The sequence below is a fragment of the Cajanus cajan genome, chromosome 10 (assembly GCF_000230855.2).
Source record: "Cajanus cajan strain Asha chromosome 10, NIPB_CcT2T_4, whole genome shotgun sequence".
NCBI classification, from domain to species: domain Eukaryota; kingdom Viridiplantae; phylum Streptophyta; class Magnoliopsida; order Fabales; family Fabaceae; genus Cajanus; species Cajanus cajan.
The window spans coordinates 47,127,786-47,149,188 of record NC_138526.1 but is presented as its reverse complement, the minus strand read 5'-3'; the positions used below and the strand labels follow the sequence as shown (position 1 = coordinate 47,149,188).

The 21,403-nt window shown below is 25.2% G+C and overlaps 1 protein-coding gene across 1 annotated transcript; it reads right to left on the bottom strand.

Annotated features, from left to right (window-relative positions):
* Positions 1-1,455: 1,455 nt before the first annotated feature.
* Positions 1,456-5,516, bottom strand: LOC109812966 (alpha carbonic anhydrase 7). Its single transcript, XM_020377054.3, has 7 exons — positions 5,396-5,516; positions 4,968-5,179; positions 3,909-4,015; positions 3,699-3,801; positions 2,460-2,633; positions 2,141-2,197; positions 1,456-1,848 (listed from the first exon to the last, which is right to left on the bottom strand). The coding sequence occupies exons 1-7, from the start codon at positions 5,475-5,477 to the stop codon at positions 1,762-1,764; spliced, it is 822 nt and encodes a 273-aa protein (XP_020232643.1). The 5' UTR covers positions 5,478-5,516; the 3' UTR covers positions 1,456-1,761.
* Between the last annotated feature and the right edge of the window lie 15,887 nt (positions 5,517-21,403).

Sequence of the window (21,403 nt, the reverse complement as noted above, 5' to 3'; positions counted from 1 at the left end):
TTTTTTAACAATGTATCAACATATATAGTATTTTCTAGTGTAGTTAAAAAATAATTTTTAATAACAAATATTGTATTACTATATGACAATTTTTTGGTAGTGACATTTTAAAATATAAACATTTATAACATAATATGTGTGTGTGATTTAATTAAAGTTTAATATATCATTTGGTTCTTGATTTTTTTTTAAAATTTTAGTTAGGTTTCCTGTATTAAAAAAATTATAAGCAGATCTTTATTTATTTTTTTATATATTTTTATAATTTAGTCCTTGAGATTATTTGTTTAGTATTCATGAAATTTGACAAAACATTCTTTATATCTCGTATTTGGACAACCATATTAAATTAGTATTTCAATCATCCATGTATAATAAGTTGTAATCTCTATATGTTAAAATTTTCTACTTTCATAATTTTTATATGATTAATACTATTACAATAATTTTTACAAGAAAATTAAAACATGTTAGATATGAATGATGATATATAGAATAATAATATGATATGTCTATGTATGTATGATATAAAAATATTATGTCATGTTTCACAATTGGTAAACAAAATTTTAATCTTATGGACTAAATTAATATATATATATATATAAAGTTTAAAAACTCAATTACAATTTTTTTATCAATTTAGGGACTTAATTAAATACTCCTAAAATATTTAGAGTTTGAATTATGTATTTAATTTTTAATTAAAAATAACATATTTTATTGCATTTATAAAATAATAGTGTTAACAAATCTTAAATAGGTATATTCATTCAATTTACTTTGTACTATTATTTATAATAAAATGTTATATCAATATTTTTTAATATCAAAAGTGTTACATCACCAAGTTAAAATGACTAAAATAAGACAGCATTTTTTTATACTAAAATCAAGTTTTGAAAAAAAAAAATTATGACTAAATTAAAATGTATTTTATCCTTTCATGAATGTAATAAATATAAGAAAATAAAAACTAACAATAAAGATAGCAAAGCTTTTTATTTTCACAAGGTTTAAAATAAAAAAAATAATCTTATTTACTTTTTAACACAACATAAATATTATATATATATATATATATATATATATATATATATTTTTTTTTTTAAAAAAAAAATTGGGCCATTATACATGAAACATGAGCAGTTACATCTCCAAACAATTTCAGACCATCTATCAGAGTTTATAATATATTTCTATCTTCCTCAGCAAGAAAATGAATTCTGCCACCTATCAAAGTTAATGATGACATATAATATTAGTCAGAATAAGTGATTAATAAACATATAGTATATTTCATTAATAATTAATTATAAAATATAATTCCTTAATAATTACATATTTTGAAAAAATTATTAATAATTACATGTAGAAAAGTGTCATTTAGGAAAGAATTTTTAACAAATTAATTATAATTTTAAAATTAATTAACTTAATATAGGCTGATAAAAATTTGTCTATAATGTCCCAGGAATTAGTATTTTTTTTAGAAGAGTAATTTCATGTGTTTAGAGGATTGAACTAATTAACAAGCTGGTGCATGTCTAGATATTCTCCACTGTCTATAAAGATAAAAAATTAATAGCACAAAATTATATACATGGTTTAGACAAAAGTTAGTACAATAATTATTTAATTAATTATTCTTGTTAGCATACATAACATTTTATTATTATTATTATTATTAATGGAGTTGCGAAGCAATTTTTATTTTATGCTTATGTTTTGCATGGTCAAATTAAATGTCAACTTCTTGCTTCAGTATCCTTCGCGATCTTTAGGTACGTAGAGTAGCACTGAGCGATTATTTAGTTGTTGCAAAGGTCTAGAATTCGTGTACGTTTCCTACAAGACCAACCAAACCAAGAAAAGGTGATTAATATAATGCATAACATAAATATTAATTTTATAAAACTAAAACTATAATACAAATATATTTGAATATATAAATTATCATAATTAAAACTTTAATTAATAAATATTATATAACATGTAAGTTATATTTTAATGAACATATATATTAGTAAAAATTAAGATTTTAATTGTGGCAACCCTGTGATTTATGCATTGATTGTGGTGTGATATAAAAGATTTTAGTAATGAGAAATGTTTAATAGAGAAGATTGAAACAACTTACATCCCCATTGACGGCTGCTTGAAGCAACTTGATTTGTTCCCGTCCAGCTGTTTTGTTCTGAACCCAATATTATTGAAAGAGTTATTATTAATATATATAATGTTTTTATTTTTGTTTTTTTTAATACATAATTTACTATGTTTATCATCTTTTCCGTCTACTTTTTTCTCCATCTATGTTCATTCTATTTATATACTTTAAAAATGAAGTTTAGGTTCAACATTTTATAGAGAGTCAAAGAGTGAGAGTGAGAATGAAAATGTAAAAATAAAAATAAAAATGACAGTGAATAATTAATAATATTAAAAGAAAAACGAACCTGTTTAGTATAAACGGTCCATGTAACATTTTCATGGCATGGAGGAACTGTAAGAGAACCATTATATCTAAAATATTTGTCGCCTGTTATCCCTGCTATCTGCTCTGGGTCAACCACACCTAGTTGTGTTATATTGGTTATGTTTGCAGCCATCAATCTTAAATCATCTTCTATCTACAAATGAAATAAAATAGAGAATTACTTTTAATTAATTGTATGAATTCTTTATATATAGAATAAAACTAATTTAATTGAGAGTTAAATAATTAAAAAAAATGAATAGATGAAAAAAAATGAACTATCAGTCATTAATGATTCATATGTGAATTTTTACTAAATTCTTTATTATATTTATTTTTTTAATATATCCTTGTGTATGGTAATTTTGTTATTAATAAAATTTTATAAACTAATTTATACTTTTGGTTATTATTTTATTTTAAAAAATTATTTTAGTTTCTTAAATTTTAAAATATTTATTTTATTTTTTTATATTTTAAATTTAGATGAATTTAGACCTTTTAATATAATAATTATTTTTAATTTTATGACATTATTAAATGAAGCTATAGATAATTTAATATGTGAAACTTGTATTATAAAATTTATTTATATAAAAATTGTGAAACTCATTTGATTTTCGAACTCAAAAAAATTATAAAGATAGTAAAAAACATATAAAAGTATATTTCAAGAGAAACTAAGAAATGTTAATTCTGAAATTATATATATTTTCTAATTTTCTAGTTATTCCTTAGACTCATTTTTACACATTTTTATCATATTTAATAAATTATTTTTTATTTAAACATAAGTTGCATCCAATAATTAATATTCATTAAGCAGTGATAGATCTTACTAAAAAAAAAATTGGGGGCTAAAAGACTAAAATACATGTACTTTAAATATTTTACAGTAGCATATAAAAAAGTTTATAATTTTTTTAAAGAAAAAATTGGACATGATTCCTTCTCACTCTTAAGAATCTTCGCCACTTCGTGTAAGTAATTTTAATGAAACAAATTTTATATTTTAAATAAGTTAAAAAATAATTAAAAATTATATATCAAATTAAAAATAATAATGTTTTTCATAAAGAACAAATCTACTCAAATTAAAAAATAAAGTACTTATTCATATTATTCATTTCCTTTTGATGCTGTTATCTTAATTGTTTATCATTTAAATATTAATGAACAGAGTCAATCACAGGCACAAACACAATTCTCCTGGCTTTACCGTTGATATGAACTGATCTTGGTTCCCAGTCTCATAAAGAAGTCCAATCACTGCAATGTTTTCATTTGAACTTATATGCACCAAATGTAACTCTAGATCATACCTGCAATTTCATTAGTATTTGAAAATTTTAAAGCATATGTAATGTGTTTCTTTCTGTATGCGATTACATATAATGTGATAAATATATAAAAGAAAAAGAGAGAGAACCTTATGCCATTAATTGTGTGTTCAGAGGGAGAATGCCAATGACACTGTATGAGTTGGTATTGTGTTCCGTTAATTATAATATATCCTGCGTTCTCAGTCCAATTTACCTGTATTTTGCAAAAAAAAAAATATAAAATAAAAAATGAATTATGTAAATGTAATATTTAAGTTTTTATATGTATGTTTACCAGATAACATTATACTGTGTGGAGTATGTTCATAGATTCGTCATAGCATATAATTATCATTACTAAAAAAAACACTTCTTAATATTTATTTTAAAATAAAATAAAATATTAGAGTGAATAATTATTAAAATTTAATTTTCTATATTTTTAACAATTGAAAAATATAATAATTCAATAAATATAGAGATAAAAAATATTATTAAAGAGCAAATTTCCTTTATGTATTAATTAGTATATATATAGATATATAGATTAACATCATTTTAAAAAGAAAATAAAAGAAATGGAGTAAGTAATTATTTTTATAAAAAATTAATAATTAAAAAGATATAATAATTTAATATATAGAACCTAAAATGGTAACTAAAGAAGATATTCCCTTTATTATTGAATCATTATACTCTTCAATTACATATAACACATTTCTAAAAATATTTTCAATCACATATAATATAACACATTCCATTAATTCTATAAATTGGATAATATAATTTTTTTTGGAAGCAAAGATCACATATAATACATTCCTAAAAATGAGAAATTAAAAGAAGATGATTTTTTTTTATTTAATAAAAAATATAGCTCATTATCATTAAGTCAACTTCTTTAGATAAAATGATATTTTTGATTATAATTTTATATATAAATTTAAAATCAAACTTTAATTATTAATTTAAACACACAAATATCAAATCATTTATACTAATAATGTTTAGTAAGATAAATTATTTTTAAAATACTAAAAATGATCGTGTTCATGTTCACGCAAATTAAAAATCATATTTAATTTTGATTTATAGAGAAAATGTAATTTGGAATGTTTTAAAGCATTAAAAACACATAATGGTAAAATATTTAGTTGGTTGCTTACCATTACGTCATGGTCCGTACTAATAAGGTTGGCGTTGGCGGGTTGATAGTTTCTTTGAATCCCTGAAGAATTGAACACCACATTCACCCTGTTTCCCTGCAGGTTGATAGGGGATTGCCTTGTTCCATTTTTACACAAAAACCATTCTTCTTTAATATTTCCCCAGTTAAGTGGCCCTTTCTTGCTTGAAAGATCATAATTATACTCATCATCTGCACTTAATTGACGCATGCACAAATATTAATTAATAATTAAGTTAAGGAACATATTTTTAAACTAAAATAAACAATAATAAATCAAATATCTTCACTTATCAGAAAAGCAAAAAGTTCAATAAACAAAATGATTAATCTCCTTTTTTTTCTAACTAAAATGCTGATTGAATTGAATTGTAATACTGCTGCTCAATTTAACATATCATTTCTCACCACACTTTGCCGGGTGAAAGAGCAAAACGATCACCGTGAATAAACTGAAAGCAAAGACATGGAAAGCCATGACACGATCCATTTTTGTTTGTAGTGATGTGGAGTGAGGAAAATGGGGTCGTATGCATCTAGCCTTTTATAGAGGGTTAATCTTGAAAAGTCAAATTAAGTGTGAAAATGTTGAATACATATGAACATATTTTTATTAAACATTTTATCTTTTCTTTAGTTGACCTTTAAAGTAGGCTTCTGCGATCATAGACAGTCTATTTAGTCAATTTTAAACCAAGAAAATTGCATTACAACGTGTCTTTACATTATAAAATTAAAATGTAAAAATCAATTCTCAACTATAAATGAAACTGGCAGAGAATAAGTCATATTTATATTATGGGTGGCAGACCAATGCAATAGGAAAGAACATTACTTTCATTACTCCTGAAGTGAGTCACTAACATTATCATCTTTTAATTAATGCATTAATTATTCTCTTTTATAATAACGTTTATTATATTATTAAATTTAATTTTCATTTTAATGAAATAGATGACACATATAAGGACTGTTAGTATGTGATGTGCACTGAATGAAGACCGTAATTAATGTGAGTATTATTAGAGATAAGAACAAGATGAGGTGAAATATATAGTAATACTTGATTCAATCAAAATATTTTTTAACCATCTCTAATAAAGTAATACTTAATTGATAAAGTAGTAAGTAATCCTTGATTTTTGAAAGTATATAATATAATTTTTACATTGATAATTAAAATAATTGTAATTTAATATTTATGATACATTATGCATTAATATTTTATTGTTTGTTCTAATTGTTTTAGAATGACTGCTTATATTGTCTTATGAGAAAATGAGAAGATATTTTCTTTATGGTGTGTTTTAATGAAAAATTTAAGAAATTTAAATTTTTAAAATTTTAATTACATTAGTTTTAATTATTATTATTTTTTAAATATTTTGATTTGATAAGTCAATTTAAATTTTTAAAATTTTAAATTCTTAGTTTGAATATGATAATTTAATTTTTACCATGATTAAAATTGATTATATATATTAAGATTTTAATACTAAATTTTATAAAAATAAATATTAATTAATTTTTAAATATTTAATAATTTAAAAAATTAATATTAGATAGTATTTATTAATTAAAAATATTTTTGAATATTCAATAAATAATAAAAGAAAATGAAAAAGAAAAAGAGAGAGAGAAAGCAAAGAAGGGAGAGATGAAATAAAGTATGAGAGTTGGAAGAGAGATAAAAGGAAATATAAGAGTAAAAGAGAGTTAAAAAATATATAGGTGAGATAAGAAAGAAAAAAATATAAAGAATTTTAAATTCTTATTTTTTAAAAGAATTTGAAATTATACTACTTTAAGAAATTTTACAAATGTTTGGATTTCAAATTTTTTAAAAAAAATTCATCCAAATAAAGAATTTTACTCCAAAATATTTACAATTCTAAAATGAATATTCCATTTAATTTTTTTTATCCAAATATACTCTTAGATTAAAAATACTTATAATTTTATATGTTTACCTTTTACAATTTTATGCTTTTAGGTTGTTATAGCTCAAATTATAGTTGTTTAGTAGTTATGTATGAAATGTATAATTAAATGTTGTTTTGTAGATGTTTAAAGTTAATTTAGGAGTAACTTTTGGTTGATTTTAATGTCATTTTTATTAAATATGGTGAGATATTAATTTGGATGATTGTTTTGTGAATCATATGAATAAATCAACTTGGAGTTTTATTTATAATACAAGTTTTTTTTTTTGAAATTAAAACATACATAACAATTAAAAAATGACAAATTTTACCTTAGACAACTTAATGTTTCATCTCAAAACAATTCACACATGTCAGTAATTAGATGGGTCTCACTCCCTCTCAGTATACTGAAATTTAACTGTGATGGAGCATTTTATAATAATTCTTTGGCTTCTTGTGGTAATGTATTGAGAGATAGTAATAGAACCTTCATACTAGCATTTTCTGGAATGACTGGGAATTGCTGTGTTGTACAAGCCGAACTTTGGACTATTTTTCATGGACTACAGATTATCAAGGATGAATACTTACATTATCACATTATAATAGAATCTGACTCCTATATTGCTATTCAATTCTTGAATGATGGGTGTCCCTTAATACATCCATGTTACTCTCTTCTCAACCAGATTGTCAAGATGTCGGGAGATTTTTTTGAATTAGATTGCGTTTATGTCTTCTGAGAAGCAAATTAAGTAGTTAATAATTTTGCTAAATTAGGATTAACTCTCATTGAAGGAATGCGTTGTTTTAACTCTCTGTTAAGTTGGATGCATTTTTTATTATTAACTGATAGGTATGCTGTTTCTTTTTCTCGTGGATTATAGTTTATTATTGGACTTTTAAGCCCCCTTATTAATATTAAAAAAAAAAGGCATTATTCAATGCATAATTATTAATTTCAACATTTTTTTTAAACAATTGATGTAGGAGGTAAAAAAAAAAATCGATTTAAAAGGTCTATTTTTCACTAATGTTCGATAAATAATTTTATAAAATACTTATAATTCAATAGACTAACTTAATAACTTTCAATTAATAGCTAATTTGTGAAATTTCAATTAATTTACAACTTTTAACTAGCTTTTCAACTTTGTCGAACCAAAACCAACGAAGGGTATAAGCTTTTCCCTTTATATATGTTCTTTACTTATTTGTTTATTTTTTAAATCGTTTAGGAATGTTTGCCTTTTTTAATAGCAATTAGTTCTTGATTTACCCGCTAAGAAAGACATTTTTAGTAATTTGGCCCACAACCATTAAAAAAGAAGGTTGAGTAGGAAAGTCACATCTATTGTAGTGTTTGTATAGGAAGTTACGATTTTATTTGAAAATTATTTTTATGAGTTGTGTACAAGTTGAAGAAATTTAAAATTAGTATAGTGCATTGAAAATTTGTCAAATGTAATGGTGAATCCACAATATGTATTTATTGATTAAAACTCTTATATTCATTCTTAATATTGAGAGACATAGGGGGCACCTTTGCCTTGAGGGTAATGGTATGTGATTAGCTTGCCCGAATCTAGTTAGCATGAAATCACATATATGGTTGATTATAGAGTGCATAAGATGTATAGAAGAGATTTCATTGGTAAGGAGTAATTAGGGAATTAATATCAAGCAATACGTGTTTACTGGGTAATACTCTTTTTGAATATTCGGTGATAAAATAATTCCAATTTGGCAACTATAGTACGAAAGTATTTACTACATTTGGATTCAACCAAATGAAACTTGTGATGTAGGTTTCATTTATGTGTTAAGTTCAAACAAATCAATTACCCGGGCAAATATGCCTTTCAAGGTTTTTTTAAAATAAAAATAAAGAGCGAGTGAAAATGTAGTAAATATTCTTATATGTTTTTTACTTTTTTTTTTTTGGAGTTTTTACTGTACCCCCGATAAATGAGGATTTTGGTACTGTATCTAATGTGTATGTACACATCATTTAAATGCTATGTCAGCTTTTTAAATAAGAATTATTTTTTATTTAAATTTTTATATTATTTATTTTTAAGTTTTTATTAATATTTTTATAATTATACGATGAGCACCGTGATCTCTCCTCTCCCCTCCGTCTCCCTCCTATAATCACAATCGTCTCTCTGTAGTCTCTCTACCCAGTACTCACTTCCCCTCCTTCCTTCCTTCCTTCTCTCCCTCACTTTCACACACTTTCATCTTCTCCTTCTTTTCCTTTCTAATCCAAACCCAAACTTCACTTTTCTTCCCTTCTTTTTGCGTTGCAACTTCCACTCATCCCTGTTTGGCTTTTGCTCTTTTTCTCTCCCATCACCACTCTCCTCCCTCTTCCTCTTCTCTCTACCCATCGCATCTTCCTTTTGCTCTCACTGTATAACCATTTTTCATTCCCTTAGGGTTTCCAAAACACATTCTCCAATATCGCACTGCGCTACCCAACTCTGCCTTCTTCCACTTCCTCCTTTTCGCATCAAGGTCTCTTCTCTCTGGATTGCGGTATTCTATTCTACGCTCGAATCACCTCGCTTCCTATTCTTTATTATGCCCTGCAATCTCGCCGGCCCGGGAAGAAACACGAAGCAAACATTCTGAAAAAAAATTAAAAAATGTGAACTTCATATTAACTGACGTGGATGTGAATTTTAAATAATTAAAAAATTATAAATGACTTGGATTTACACGTAAGTGACACATCATCAACAGTACCGATACCTTTTTTTTATAGAGGGTACCGTAGAAATTCTTTTTTTTTTTTTGGCAAATGTTTACCACTAGTGACAAAAATAAAGAACTAAAATATGAATAAATCTAAACCTTGTTTTTCTTCATTTCTTTTTGTGACATCTTTTTTCATTATTTCTTTTAACTCGTTATTCATTCTCTTACCATACACTTTTACTTTCCCCCCATTCTTTTAACCACACATTGCATTTATTATTATTTTATTTATTCTCATCTCATTTTTTCAATGCTTAACAAAGGCGACACATTTTCTATTATATTGGCTTTTAGTGTATACCTAAAATAAAAATACTAAATTAAAATAAAATCTATATACCACAAATAGTAATAATGTTAATAATAATAATAATAATAATAATAAATAAATAAATAAATAAATAATTAAAATATTTTAATAATTTGACTTTGGTGTACATTTTTATCAATTTCATATTTAGCTAAATTGTATTTAGTCTCTTCATTTTTGTCAATTTATAATTTTGATTTTCTATTTTAAAATAAAGATATTTAGTCCCTTATTTAAAAAATAACACAAAATTTTGGTTCTATTATAAAATTGATATTCGTTGATTATTAAATTTTAATGTTATTTGCTAATCATTGCTTATGTTATGTGATATTTAATGACGTGATATGTGAAGATAAATATTTAAAAAAAAATATAAAAGATATTCAATTATATTCATTTTAATGAGTGATTGATACAAATTTTATTAATATATATTATTTTGCATTTTATTTATTTATTTTTTATTTATAAATATCATGTCATTAAATATTACATCACTTAAATATAGATAAAATATTAAAATTTAACGATCAATAAATATTAATTTGATATAAGGATCAAAATTTTGTATTCTTAAAAATAAATGAATTGAATATCTCTATTGTAAAACAGAGAACCAAAATTACATATTAAGAAAAATAAAAAAAATAAAATATAATTTAACATTTATATTTTAAAACGTATATGTTGTGACAATTCAAAAGTCTTAAATTTAATAAAAGCACAATTTAATTAAACAATTCATTAATATAGAAGAAAAGATTACTACATCAATACACTTCTAAAAAATTAAACTAATTTAGTATATGCAAATACATGTAATATTTGTATCAATGTATTGAATTATCTTATATGAATATTCATATAAATTCAAAATAATTATTTATAATTATGTTAAATATAATTTGACGGTGAGTTATAATTCTTAAGAGCAACTCCAATGGGAGTTCCTTGTCCCATGAAGTAACTCAACCCCCGGTTTCTTATCATTAGAGGACTCTGACGTGACAACATGAGTTGCTTGAAGAAGAGAGAGAGTTGTTTCCTCAAGCAACCGCTCCTTACCAGATTTCAAGCAAATCTTATTGAACATATTTGGGAACGTTTCGGAAATAATAATGATGAAAATTAATTTCGTATAATGTCTATGTATTTATTATTATTTTATTTTATTTTTAATATCTACTTATTGTGTATTTTTTTCTCGTAATTTATTTTCTTTCATTGTAGTGCAATTACCCTTTTTAATAAAAATTTAAATTGGTTCATAAATGACTAGAAAAAAAATTCTAAAAGTTGAATTTCTTAAAGTTTCTTACCATTGGAGTAAATTTGTGTTTGAGTTGCTTAATACTGACATGGCACACTCGGAACCACTTTTTTCATTTTTCAATGCATGAAGCAACTCAAATGAATTGTTTCCATTGGAGATGCCCTAATATTTTTAAAATTTAAGGGAAAAATTTACAAAATAAATTATTTGGGACAAAATTCTTAATAAAATGAAAATTTGGCAGGTACAAAATAGAATTAAGTTTAATGTTACTTCAACATTCCATTATAATTTTAATGGACAATTGAATGAGTATACTTCATAACATTCTTAAAAAAATATATACAAAATTTGTATAAAAAAATATTTAGTAACAAAATTCACCACAAAGTGAAAATCTCGAGTCACAAAAAATGCCAATAACTTTTTTTTTCCTTCTAAGTACATAGTACCAGACACAAACTCTAATAAGTTTAAAGCATTGTTTTTTATCCATGAGTTTTTAAAGCTTGTAAGTATAACGAGTTGGACAGTGATACATTCATATCGTAAAATAATTTTACATAATCATAATAATTTTTTTATAATAATAACCTTAAAAATCATATAAATTACAATTTTAATTGATTGATAATGTAATTTTTTTTAATTAATAACATATGACTATTACCCTATTATTTATGTACCTATAAATCGTTGGTTGATATAAGTGATATTGGACTCAATATTTTTAAAAAATTTCAGTTCAAATTTTGTGTAAAAAAAAAGCAGTTGAAAAGAGATAATTTCATTAAAAATGATTAATTAAATTCTTTGATAGAGATCTTCTTTGTGATTAATAAAATTTTTCTTACTCGTCAATTAAACTTCACGGCAGTACACAAATCAAAATAGAGCACCAACATAAAATTTAGAAAAGAGGAAGAGTAACCGAAATATCGTGAATATTAAGCAATAATGAATGAAGCAAATAAATTACACCTTAAAATTTCCACTCACTGTACAATTCCATGGTCCAAAACCAAGAGATCATTACTACCGTTAGATCATACCTAACGTAGCTCATGAGTTGTGGGCTTTGCGGGGCTTTCAGCCCACTTGGGTTCAAGGAAGCAGGTCACGTGGCCCATTATAGAAAAGAAAAAAGAAATATACTAGTTCGGATTCAAAGGGAAAACAACCCATGAAGAGCGGAAAAAAAAACATAGAGTGGGTTGCTGCGAATTTTGGAGTCTTGGGAAGCCTAAAACATGACTCAAACAAACTATTCTAACAATTTAATTTCAATACTCACATACTTAATTTAATAAACACTATACGCATACATACACACACACATATATATATATATATATATATATATATATATATATATATATATATATATATATTAATAATAAATTATATATATAAAAATATTATATTTGAATATATAAATTATATTTAAAATAAGTATGTATAAATATTTCAATACATAAATTATATTTTAAATTTATGATAAATAATTTGTAGCATATATTTTTTTTTGATAATTTATTTTAAAATATTAATATTTAATTAATAAATAATTATGATAAATAAAAATAAAAATAAATAAGAAATTATAAAAATTTCTACAAACTCTTCCATCGAAAAAAAATTCCTACAAACACTATTGCATAAGATAGATGTTCATATTTAATATATATGAGTTGATTATGATAATTTAATTTTTTATTAATTTTTTTATACTAAATATAAATATTTTTGAATTAGCAATTTATTTTGGTTTAATATTGATTTTTTAACTTAGACCCAACTTTCCAATTTATTCAATTTCTTAATATTTTTTCTTCTAAAAACTAATATCTTCTAAAATTTTGTTATACTAAATCTTTGAAAACTTTCGTTTCAATTATAATTATATTTTAATAAATAACTACAAAATTAAACTTTAAAATATTAACCAAAATTCAATGTTTTTGAACACTTTTATTCTTTCAATGCTTAAAAATTTAAACAATTAATTATGTTATCTTAAAATAAAATATTAATTTTATAAATAAATATATTTTAAACAGACATAAAAACAAGAATAACCTGTCTAAATGCACGGGGTATCGTTCTAGTATTTTCTAAAAATTTGTTACTCTAAAATTTTCAAAATATTCATTTTAATTATAATTATATTTTAATATATAATTGCAAACTTAAACGTTGAAATATTAACCAAAATATTAATTAAAATTTAAATACTACTTTTTAATTAAAATTTATTGAAAATTATATTTTTTTTATATTTCACTTTTAATTTAATTAACATGTCTCCTGATTTAAAAACTATCCTAACAAAATTTATGATTTTGAATAATTGATACACACAAGAGGGTTTCACTTTTAATTATATTAATATCTCTTTTGATTTTAAAACAATCTTATAAAAATTTATGAGTTTTAATAAATGACACACATATTAATTAGCATTTAAATACTGTTTTCTAATTAAAATATTAAAAAAAGTTTGATGGACTTCACTACTGATTTAATTAATATCTTTCTTGATTTAATAGCATTAAAAATATTATTTTTAATTAAAATTTATTAAAAAAACACAAATTTTAATAGATTTCACTGTCAATTTAATTAATATCTCTCTTGATTTAAAAAACGGTTCTATCTCACACACATAAAAATTAAACTTTATCTGAGTTGTCATGTTAAAAAAAAAAATAAAAATTTATTTAAGAAAGAACTAAACTCATGTATAATAATATTTTACAAAAAAAAAATCATATTTTTATTGGGTAATGAATAAAATAAAAATTAACATGTTTAACATATAAGAGAAGTCATTTGATTTAATTTAATAAATAATTACTAAAATGAATCATTAGAGTTAACCTAGCATGAGAAATTATAATAATATACATAGTATTTTAAGTTTGAATTATTGTTATTATTGTAATTCTGAAGAATAAATAATCAATCTTAATGTACAGGAATTTAACAACAATATGTTCGCTCCAAAAAAATATTGTCTAAGATATATCTGCAAACAATTTAGAAGAAAAATAGTATATCGTGTAATTTTAGAAAGAAAAATGTAAAGAAAGGTAAAAAAAAATATGATAAGATTTTTTGTAGTTATTAAAAAAACAAAAAAGTATTTTTTTTCTTCTTAAAATTCACTCTTAATTTTAATATTGGAGAAATCCTGGTATAAACGTAATTAGTAATCGATAATTAATTTACATATTTTTCACTAAAAAAATGACGTCTCAAGTACATATGGTCTTAATTTGTCAAAAACTTGTGTTGACCATATTTTTTTTGATGAGTACGTCTTGTGTTGACTATATATATATGCAAGAACTTCATTTTCTCAATTAATTTGGTTGAAGGTTTTTATTAATTTATTAATTACGGAAGTTAATTTTCAAAACCTAATTAGGAAGCAATAATGAATTCTTTCAAACTTCAAGTAGCTGTTTTTTTTGAACAATGTTCATCAATAATGTCAATTTTTTACTACATTATAATTTGAACTCATGGTTCATGTCTACTTTTTTCAACTTTAGACATAATTGCACGGTGGTTTTTTTTTTTTTTTTGGGTGAATAGTTGCACAGCAGATTTACGTGGAGTAAATACTTCTTTTTTAATACCTTTTAGATAGTAAGTTGTCCAAATTGTCGATATTAAAATACCGACTATATGTAAAATTAAGTTATTTTTTTTCAGAAAAATCAAACTAATAATTAATTAAAATCCAAACAACAGTGTAAGAACCGCACAATTCTTTTAGTTTTAAATTTAATATCTGTCTATTAAAAAAACGTTTCTTGAGATTTAACTTTTAAGTTGAGTAAAAAAAACTTTTAATATTGGTCTATTAAAATTTGGGAAATGTTTTTTAAACAACCAAAACAGTGTAATGATAGTTATTCTCTATTTTTTAGTCATATTTTTCTTATACGTACGCATATATATGAAAAATATATAAAGTAAGAAAATATAAATAGTTATATATATTATTAATTATCAATAAAAAAGATAATCTCATTTAGTGTCCACATTTTTCTTACTCCTTTTATCTTTAATAAATATACATTATACTACATGATTCTAAAAATAAAAAATTACCCATTAACAAAGTATAGTGAAAAAAATTATTATTCTCTATTATTTTGAAGGAAGTACAAAGGTTTTTTCCCCCTTTCCTTCTACTAGTATATAAAATACATACTATATTAATTTTTAATATTCAAATAACCAAACGAGAAATGATAAAAAAAAATTAAATTAACCAAACAAGTAAATTTCTCTTCATAAAATCTCCGATGACAGAATTGTTCGAATGTGAGAAGGATATGGTAAAGGAGGTAGAGAAACACATTAGTACGATTGATGTAATGTTGGTTAACAATATAGATAGGTGTAAAAAGGAGAGCCTGGTGGTGGTTATTCTATAAGGTCAGCATATAAAATTTTGTCAATAGAAGCTAAAACAAAGAACAATGAGGTTTTGACACGTGAAGGAGAAAAGTTCCTTTCAAAGTGTTGCCATTTTGCTGGCAATTACTGCAAAATAAAATTCTCTCCAAGACCAATTTATTTTGAAATAATATTATCCTTTGTAAAATAATGTATGTGTGTTGTCTTGAGGTGTAGAGTGGGTGACTCTGCAAAACATATATTCTTAAATTGTTTTGTGGCTGTGAAGGTATGACATGAGATGCTGTTTTGTGGAGAATTCAAGCTCCATTGCACAATGAGCTTTGTGGCTATTTCACAAAAATTATTGGGATATTAGATTTTCCTAAAAATAAAGTTGAGTTATAGTGTGTAATATGAATAAAAAATAAAATAAATTCAATAATTTTTATTCATGTTTTTGACATATATAATATTTTATTTTTATAATATTTTATTTCTTTAAATTAAGATTAAATAAGGAAGTTTACTAATTATGGACAAAATTAAAGAAATCTTAATTGTACAATATTTTGTACACACATACAAACCTATAATTTAGTTAATTAGATTTCTTCATCTCAACACTTCCCCTTAAGTTGGTAAATAATGAATATCATGCATTATCAACTTGTCTAACAATCTCCCAAAAATATGACTTCTCACAGTTTTGGTAAGAATATTTGTCAGTTTTGGTAAGAATACTTGTTTAGAATATTCTCATCAAGCTTTTCTTTGATAAAAAAATCTATCAACCTCCACATATGCTTCATACAATCATGTTGGATAGGGTTATGGGCAATGTCACGTGTAGTTTTATTATCATAATATAATTGAATAGGACACGTATGTACATACCCTAAGTCTTGGAGAAGTAATTTGAGCCACAAACCTTCACAGAGTCCAAGAACCATTCTTTGAGTTCAGCTTTTGCAATGGATTTAGCTATAACACTTTGCTTTTTTGCTTCTCCATGTGATAAGGTTACCTCTTACAAATGTGAAATATCTAGAGGTTGATCTTCAATCATCAAGAGCACCTGCCTAATCTACATTAATATAAACCATCACGTCCTGGTAGTTGGAGTTCTTCTTGAATAGAATTTCTTTTCCAGGAACAACCTTTATGTGTCTTAAGATTTGCATGACAACATCCATGTGTTTTTCAGTTGGATTGTGCATGAACTGACTAACCATACTAAGAGAATAATTAAGCTAAATCTGATCTAGTGTGTGCAAGATACATCAATCTTTCTACAAGTTTTTGATATCTTCCCTTGTTAGTTTGAGTTTGATCTCCTTCAATAAACAACTTCAATCCCCCTTTAATTGGAGAATTTGTTGGTTTACATGCTGTCATCCTAGTTTCTTTCAATAAATCCAATGTGTACTTTTGCTAAGATAGAAAAATGTTTGACTTTGATCTTAAGACCTCAATTCCAAGAAAGTACTTCAAAGGTCAAATATCCTTCATCTTGAAATTCTTTGTCAAATGTTCTTTCAACACCTTGCATTCCTCTAGATCATCTCTCGTGACTACCATATCATCGACATAAATAATAAGAATTGTAATCTTTTCTTCTTTTTTCTTTATAATATGGTATGATCTTGGTTGCTCTGTCGATATCCAAATGCAATCATTGACTTGGTGAGTCTTCCAAATCATCCTCGTGGCAATTTATTTAGTCTATATAATGACTTATTTAGCTTGCACACCTTATTACTATGTGTATTTGGGATCAAACATCCTTATAGTAGTTCCATATAAACTTCTTCAGATAGTTCTTCGTGTAAGAAGCCATTTTTTATATCAAATTGTTGGAAGGGTTAATCAAGGTTTATAATTAGAGACAATAAAACTCAAACTGTGCTAATTTTGGCTAGAGGAGCAAACGTTTCAATATGATATACTCTAAATGCTTGTGTATACCCCTTTGCCACTAATCTAGCTTTGAATCTCTCAATTATACTATCTGCAATAAATTTTACTGTGTAAACCCATCAACATCCTACTAGTTTATTTCCAAATGGACAATCCACCAATTCTCATGTTTCATTTCTTTGTAAGGATCTCATCTCCTCATTCACAATATCTTTCCACCTTGAGTCAGATAAAGCTTCTTGCACACGATTAGGAATAGATGCACTAGATAATTGACTTATAAATGCGTTATTTGAGACAGACAGATTTTGTTTATAAGTGTAATTGTTCATATGGTATCTATTCTTACTAATAAGGTCATGATCATAAGTAGGCTTAGGGACACCTTTAGTGACACGATATGATAAGATTCTTTTAACTGTATTTGGTTCTTGTTGAAACAACTGGTGTGGTACATTGTCAATATTAAGTGGAAAGCTTTCAATCTCGATATGTTCAAATCTTTTATGATGTACCTCTTCTTTATTATGCGACTGCAGATTGCCAGATTGTTGCACACTGTCATCTTCTCTTAGTACAACTTTGTAATTTCTTTCTCCAATGTGACCTTAGTATTAACTTCTTGAGGGACAAAAGTATGAATTTCATTACAATTTTCCCCTTGAATTTTAGACTCGATGAAAAATACATTAATATCTCATGAAAAATTACATCTATAGTAGTGAACATTCGCTTGGTTTGTGAATGGTAGCATCGATATCCTTTCCATGAGTAACATAGCCAAGGAACACACACTTTTTAGCTCTAGGAGACAACTTACTTCTTTGATGCGTGTGTAAGTGAACATAAGCGATACAACCAAAAACTCTGTGTGCCAATTCAAAAATTCTAGGACTTACTACTGTATCTATAAGTGATTGAAATGGTATTTTATACTCAAGAAATTTGGATGATGTTTAGTTGATAATGTATACAACACATACGATAGCTTCTCCCTAATATATTGCTGGCATGTGAGCTCCAATTAGTGCAACTCAGACCACCTCTGGTTCTTTCATTTTGCCACCCCATTTTGCTGTGGAGTATTTGGGCGCAAGACATTTGATAAACAATTCCTTTAGTTATAACTTTTTTTTTGAAGTTCTAATTGCATATACTTTTCCTCATTGTCATTAGGTAGTACCTAAACTTGTGTTTTGTACTGAGTTTCAATCATTTTGCAAAATTTTTGAAATAGTCATCCAACTTCACTTTTAGACTTCATCATACAAATCCAAGTCACTTGAGTACAATCATCAATGAACATTACAAACCATGTTGAGCCACCCAACGTTGTAACTACTACAAAAAATGTTCCATATAGTGACATACAAAAAGTGTCACTATAGGTATAATATATATAAGTATATACCTATTTGACATATAGCTACATACAATTTTAGTGTTGATTTTGAATGAGATTTAACAACATATTTTGTGTGTCACTATAGTCTATACCTACACTTTTTAACAATATACCAACATATATTATATTTATTGTGTGAGTAAAAGTAGTTTTTAGTGATACGTATTGTGTCACAATTTTCTTGTATTGAACCTTCGATGGACGCCATACATCAAAGCAAATAATCATAAATAAAAAAGAACTTGCTTGAAATTAAAAGAAAATAAGTTCTATGACTATTTGCAAGCTCACAAACATCACAATTCAAAGTTGAAGTGTCTATTTGTTATATTTGGAAATAATTTCTTTAAGTAACCAAAAGATGCATGTCTAAACGTTTATGCCGTTACCAAATATCATCGCCTTTTCATACTTCTTGAGACCCTTTTGTTGCTAGCACTTGACTAAGGCTCTCTAAATATTTTTTTTGTCAAATCTAGGTAATACAAGCTTCCTCATCTAATACCACAACAATCATCTTTCTGGTTTGAATGTCCTTAAAAACACAAGAGTCAGGTCCAAAAATTATAACACATAATAACGCTTTGGTTATTTGAGAGATTGATAATATGTTATATTTTAGAGAAGGAACAACAAGGTTCAAATTGTTTGAAATAGAGACACTTCCCTCTCCAATGATAGTGGATATTTATTGCCATTGGTTGTGAAAATTCTTTTTTGTAAGGAAGATTTAAGATTTTTAATATATCTAGTGTTAAAAGTCACATGATCGGAACATGCAAAGTCAATATTCAAAATAATGGATGTACTTATTAAGGCCTTACCATTAAGGTCACCACTGCCTATAATTGTAGCAAGTAACATGCCTTTGTCATCCTCTTTCTCATTGGTAATTATAGTAGCAACAATTGAATGTTTTTTTTGAATTCTTCTTCGATGCCTGACTATGATCCCACCACTCGGGATATCCAATTAATGATTTCATAGCATTATTCCTTGGTGTGTCCATCCTTATTACACTGAGTACACTTGTAGATACCCTTTTCATAACCTTTTTTGATTGTTTGGCTTGCTTCCTTGTCATCATAATTGTGGAATCTGAATTCATATTTTTTGTCTCCAATGTTGTTCGTCAGATTGTCTCTCGCCTAATCAAGGCATAACGTTCTTTTAAATCAGGTATTACTTCCTTGCATAAGATTTCTCCATGAACTTGCTCAAAATCATTATCCAGTCCAGCAAGGAATATATGTACCTCCAATCTCTCAATTGACTTTTGATATGATTTCACATCATTAGGGTCCTTAGTATTCTATTATTTTTGTTTTGCAGTCAATGCCCTTTGATTCAAGACAAAGACTTGGCAAAACATTCCAAATATCAAGGGCAGTGGGTAGTCAAAGATGCATTTTCATGATTTTTGGCTCCATGGACATCAGTAACCATGTTTTCACCTTTTGGTTTTCAGCATACCATTTTTCATATCCCTCTTCTTCTTCTTCTTCTTCTGTTGGAAGCTTCACCTTCCCGCGGATGTTGGACAGTTTTTCCCTCTTTGCAATGCGCATCTCCATTAGTTGTAACCACAAACTTAAGATTTTATATTGTTTATACTAGATGACTATATATATATATATATATATATATATATATATATATAGTTAATCACTTATACACTGTCAGTGTAACGTTTTTTTACACTGGCAACCAATTATATCTTTTAATTGTGTCATGTCACTGTTAAAAGTAAGTGTGTTTATAATGACATGACACAATTAAAAGATATAATTGGTTGCTAGTGTAAAAAAACTTTACACTAGCAATGTATAAGTGATTAACTCATATATATTGTATATAATTGTAAAGTTATTTTTAGTTGTTTATATTTATATATATATATATATATATATATGTTATAATATGTATATATCAAGTGATTTTGAATATAAATCCTTTAGTATGAGATAATTTCGTTATTAATAATTATAATTTATTTATAAATGTGATGATCGTGGCAAATTGTTACATAGACTATATATAGTCTGAACTTATAAGATATATAGAAACAAATTAAATTTATGGACAAACAAAATACCTTTCAAAACATTCGAAAAATTATTAGATTTTGAGTTCTAATCAATCATACTCGACATTATTAAAAGAAAGACAAGTGTGAACAATTGCTTGAAGTAATTATTAACAAATTGAATTTTTAAGGCAAGTTATTTTTACCAACACGTGTAAGTTTCTCATTATATAAAAAAAACGTGTTTTTACACTATACATTTCAAAATATATTGCGTGAATTGGAAAACTTTCAGAAAGTCTTGTCAATGTGGTCAAATTGATAGAATTTCGAATTTCAAAGCATTGGCCTACCTCCAATTTTCTGTTTCATATTTGG

Excerpts from the sequence above, each read along its gene's own strand:
- LOC109812966 (XM_020377054.3), bottom strand. The coding sequence starts at position 5,477 with ATGGATCGTGTCATGGCTTTCCATGTCTTTGCTTTCAGTTTATTCACG. Across the intron at positions 5,180-5,395 it reads CTTTCACCCGGCAAAGTGTG|ATGATGAGTATAATTATGAT; the intron begins GTGAGAAATGAT and ends AATTAAGTGCAG. Across the intron at positions 3,802-3,908 it reads CACACAATTAATGGCATAAG|GTATGATCTAGAGTTACATT; the intron begins GTTCTCTCTCTT and ends ATGAAATTGCAG.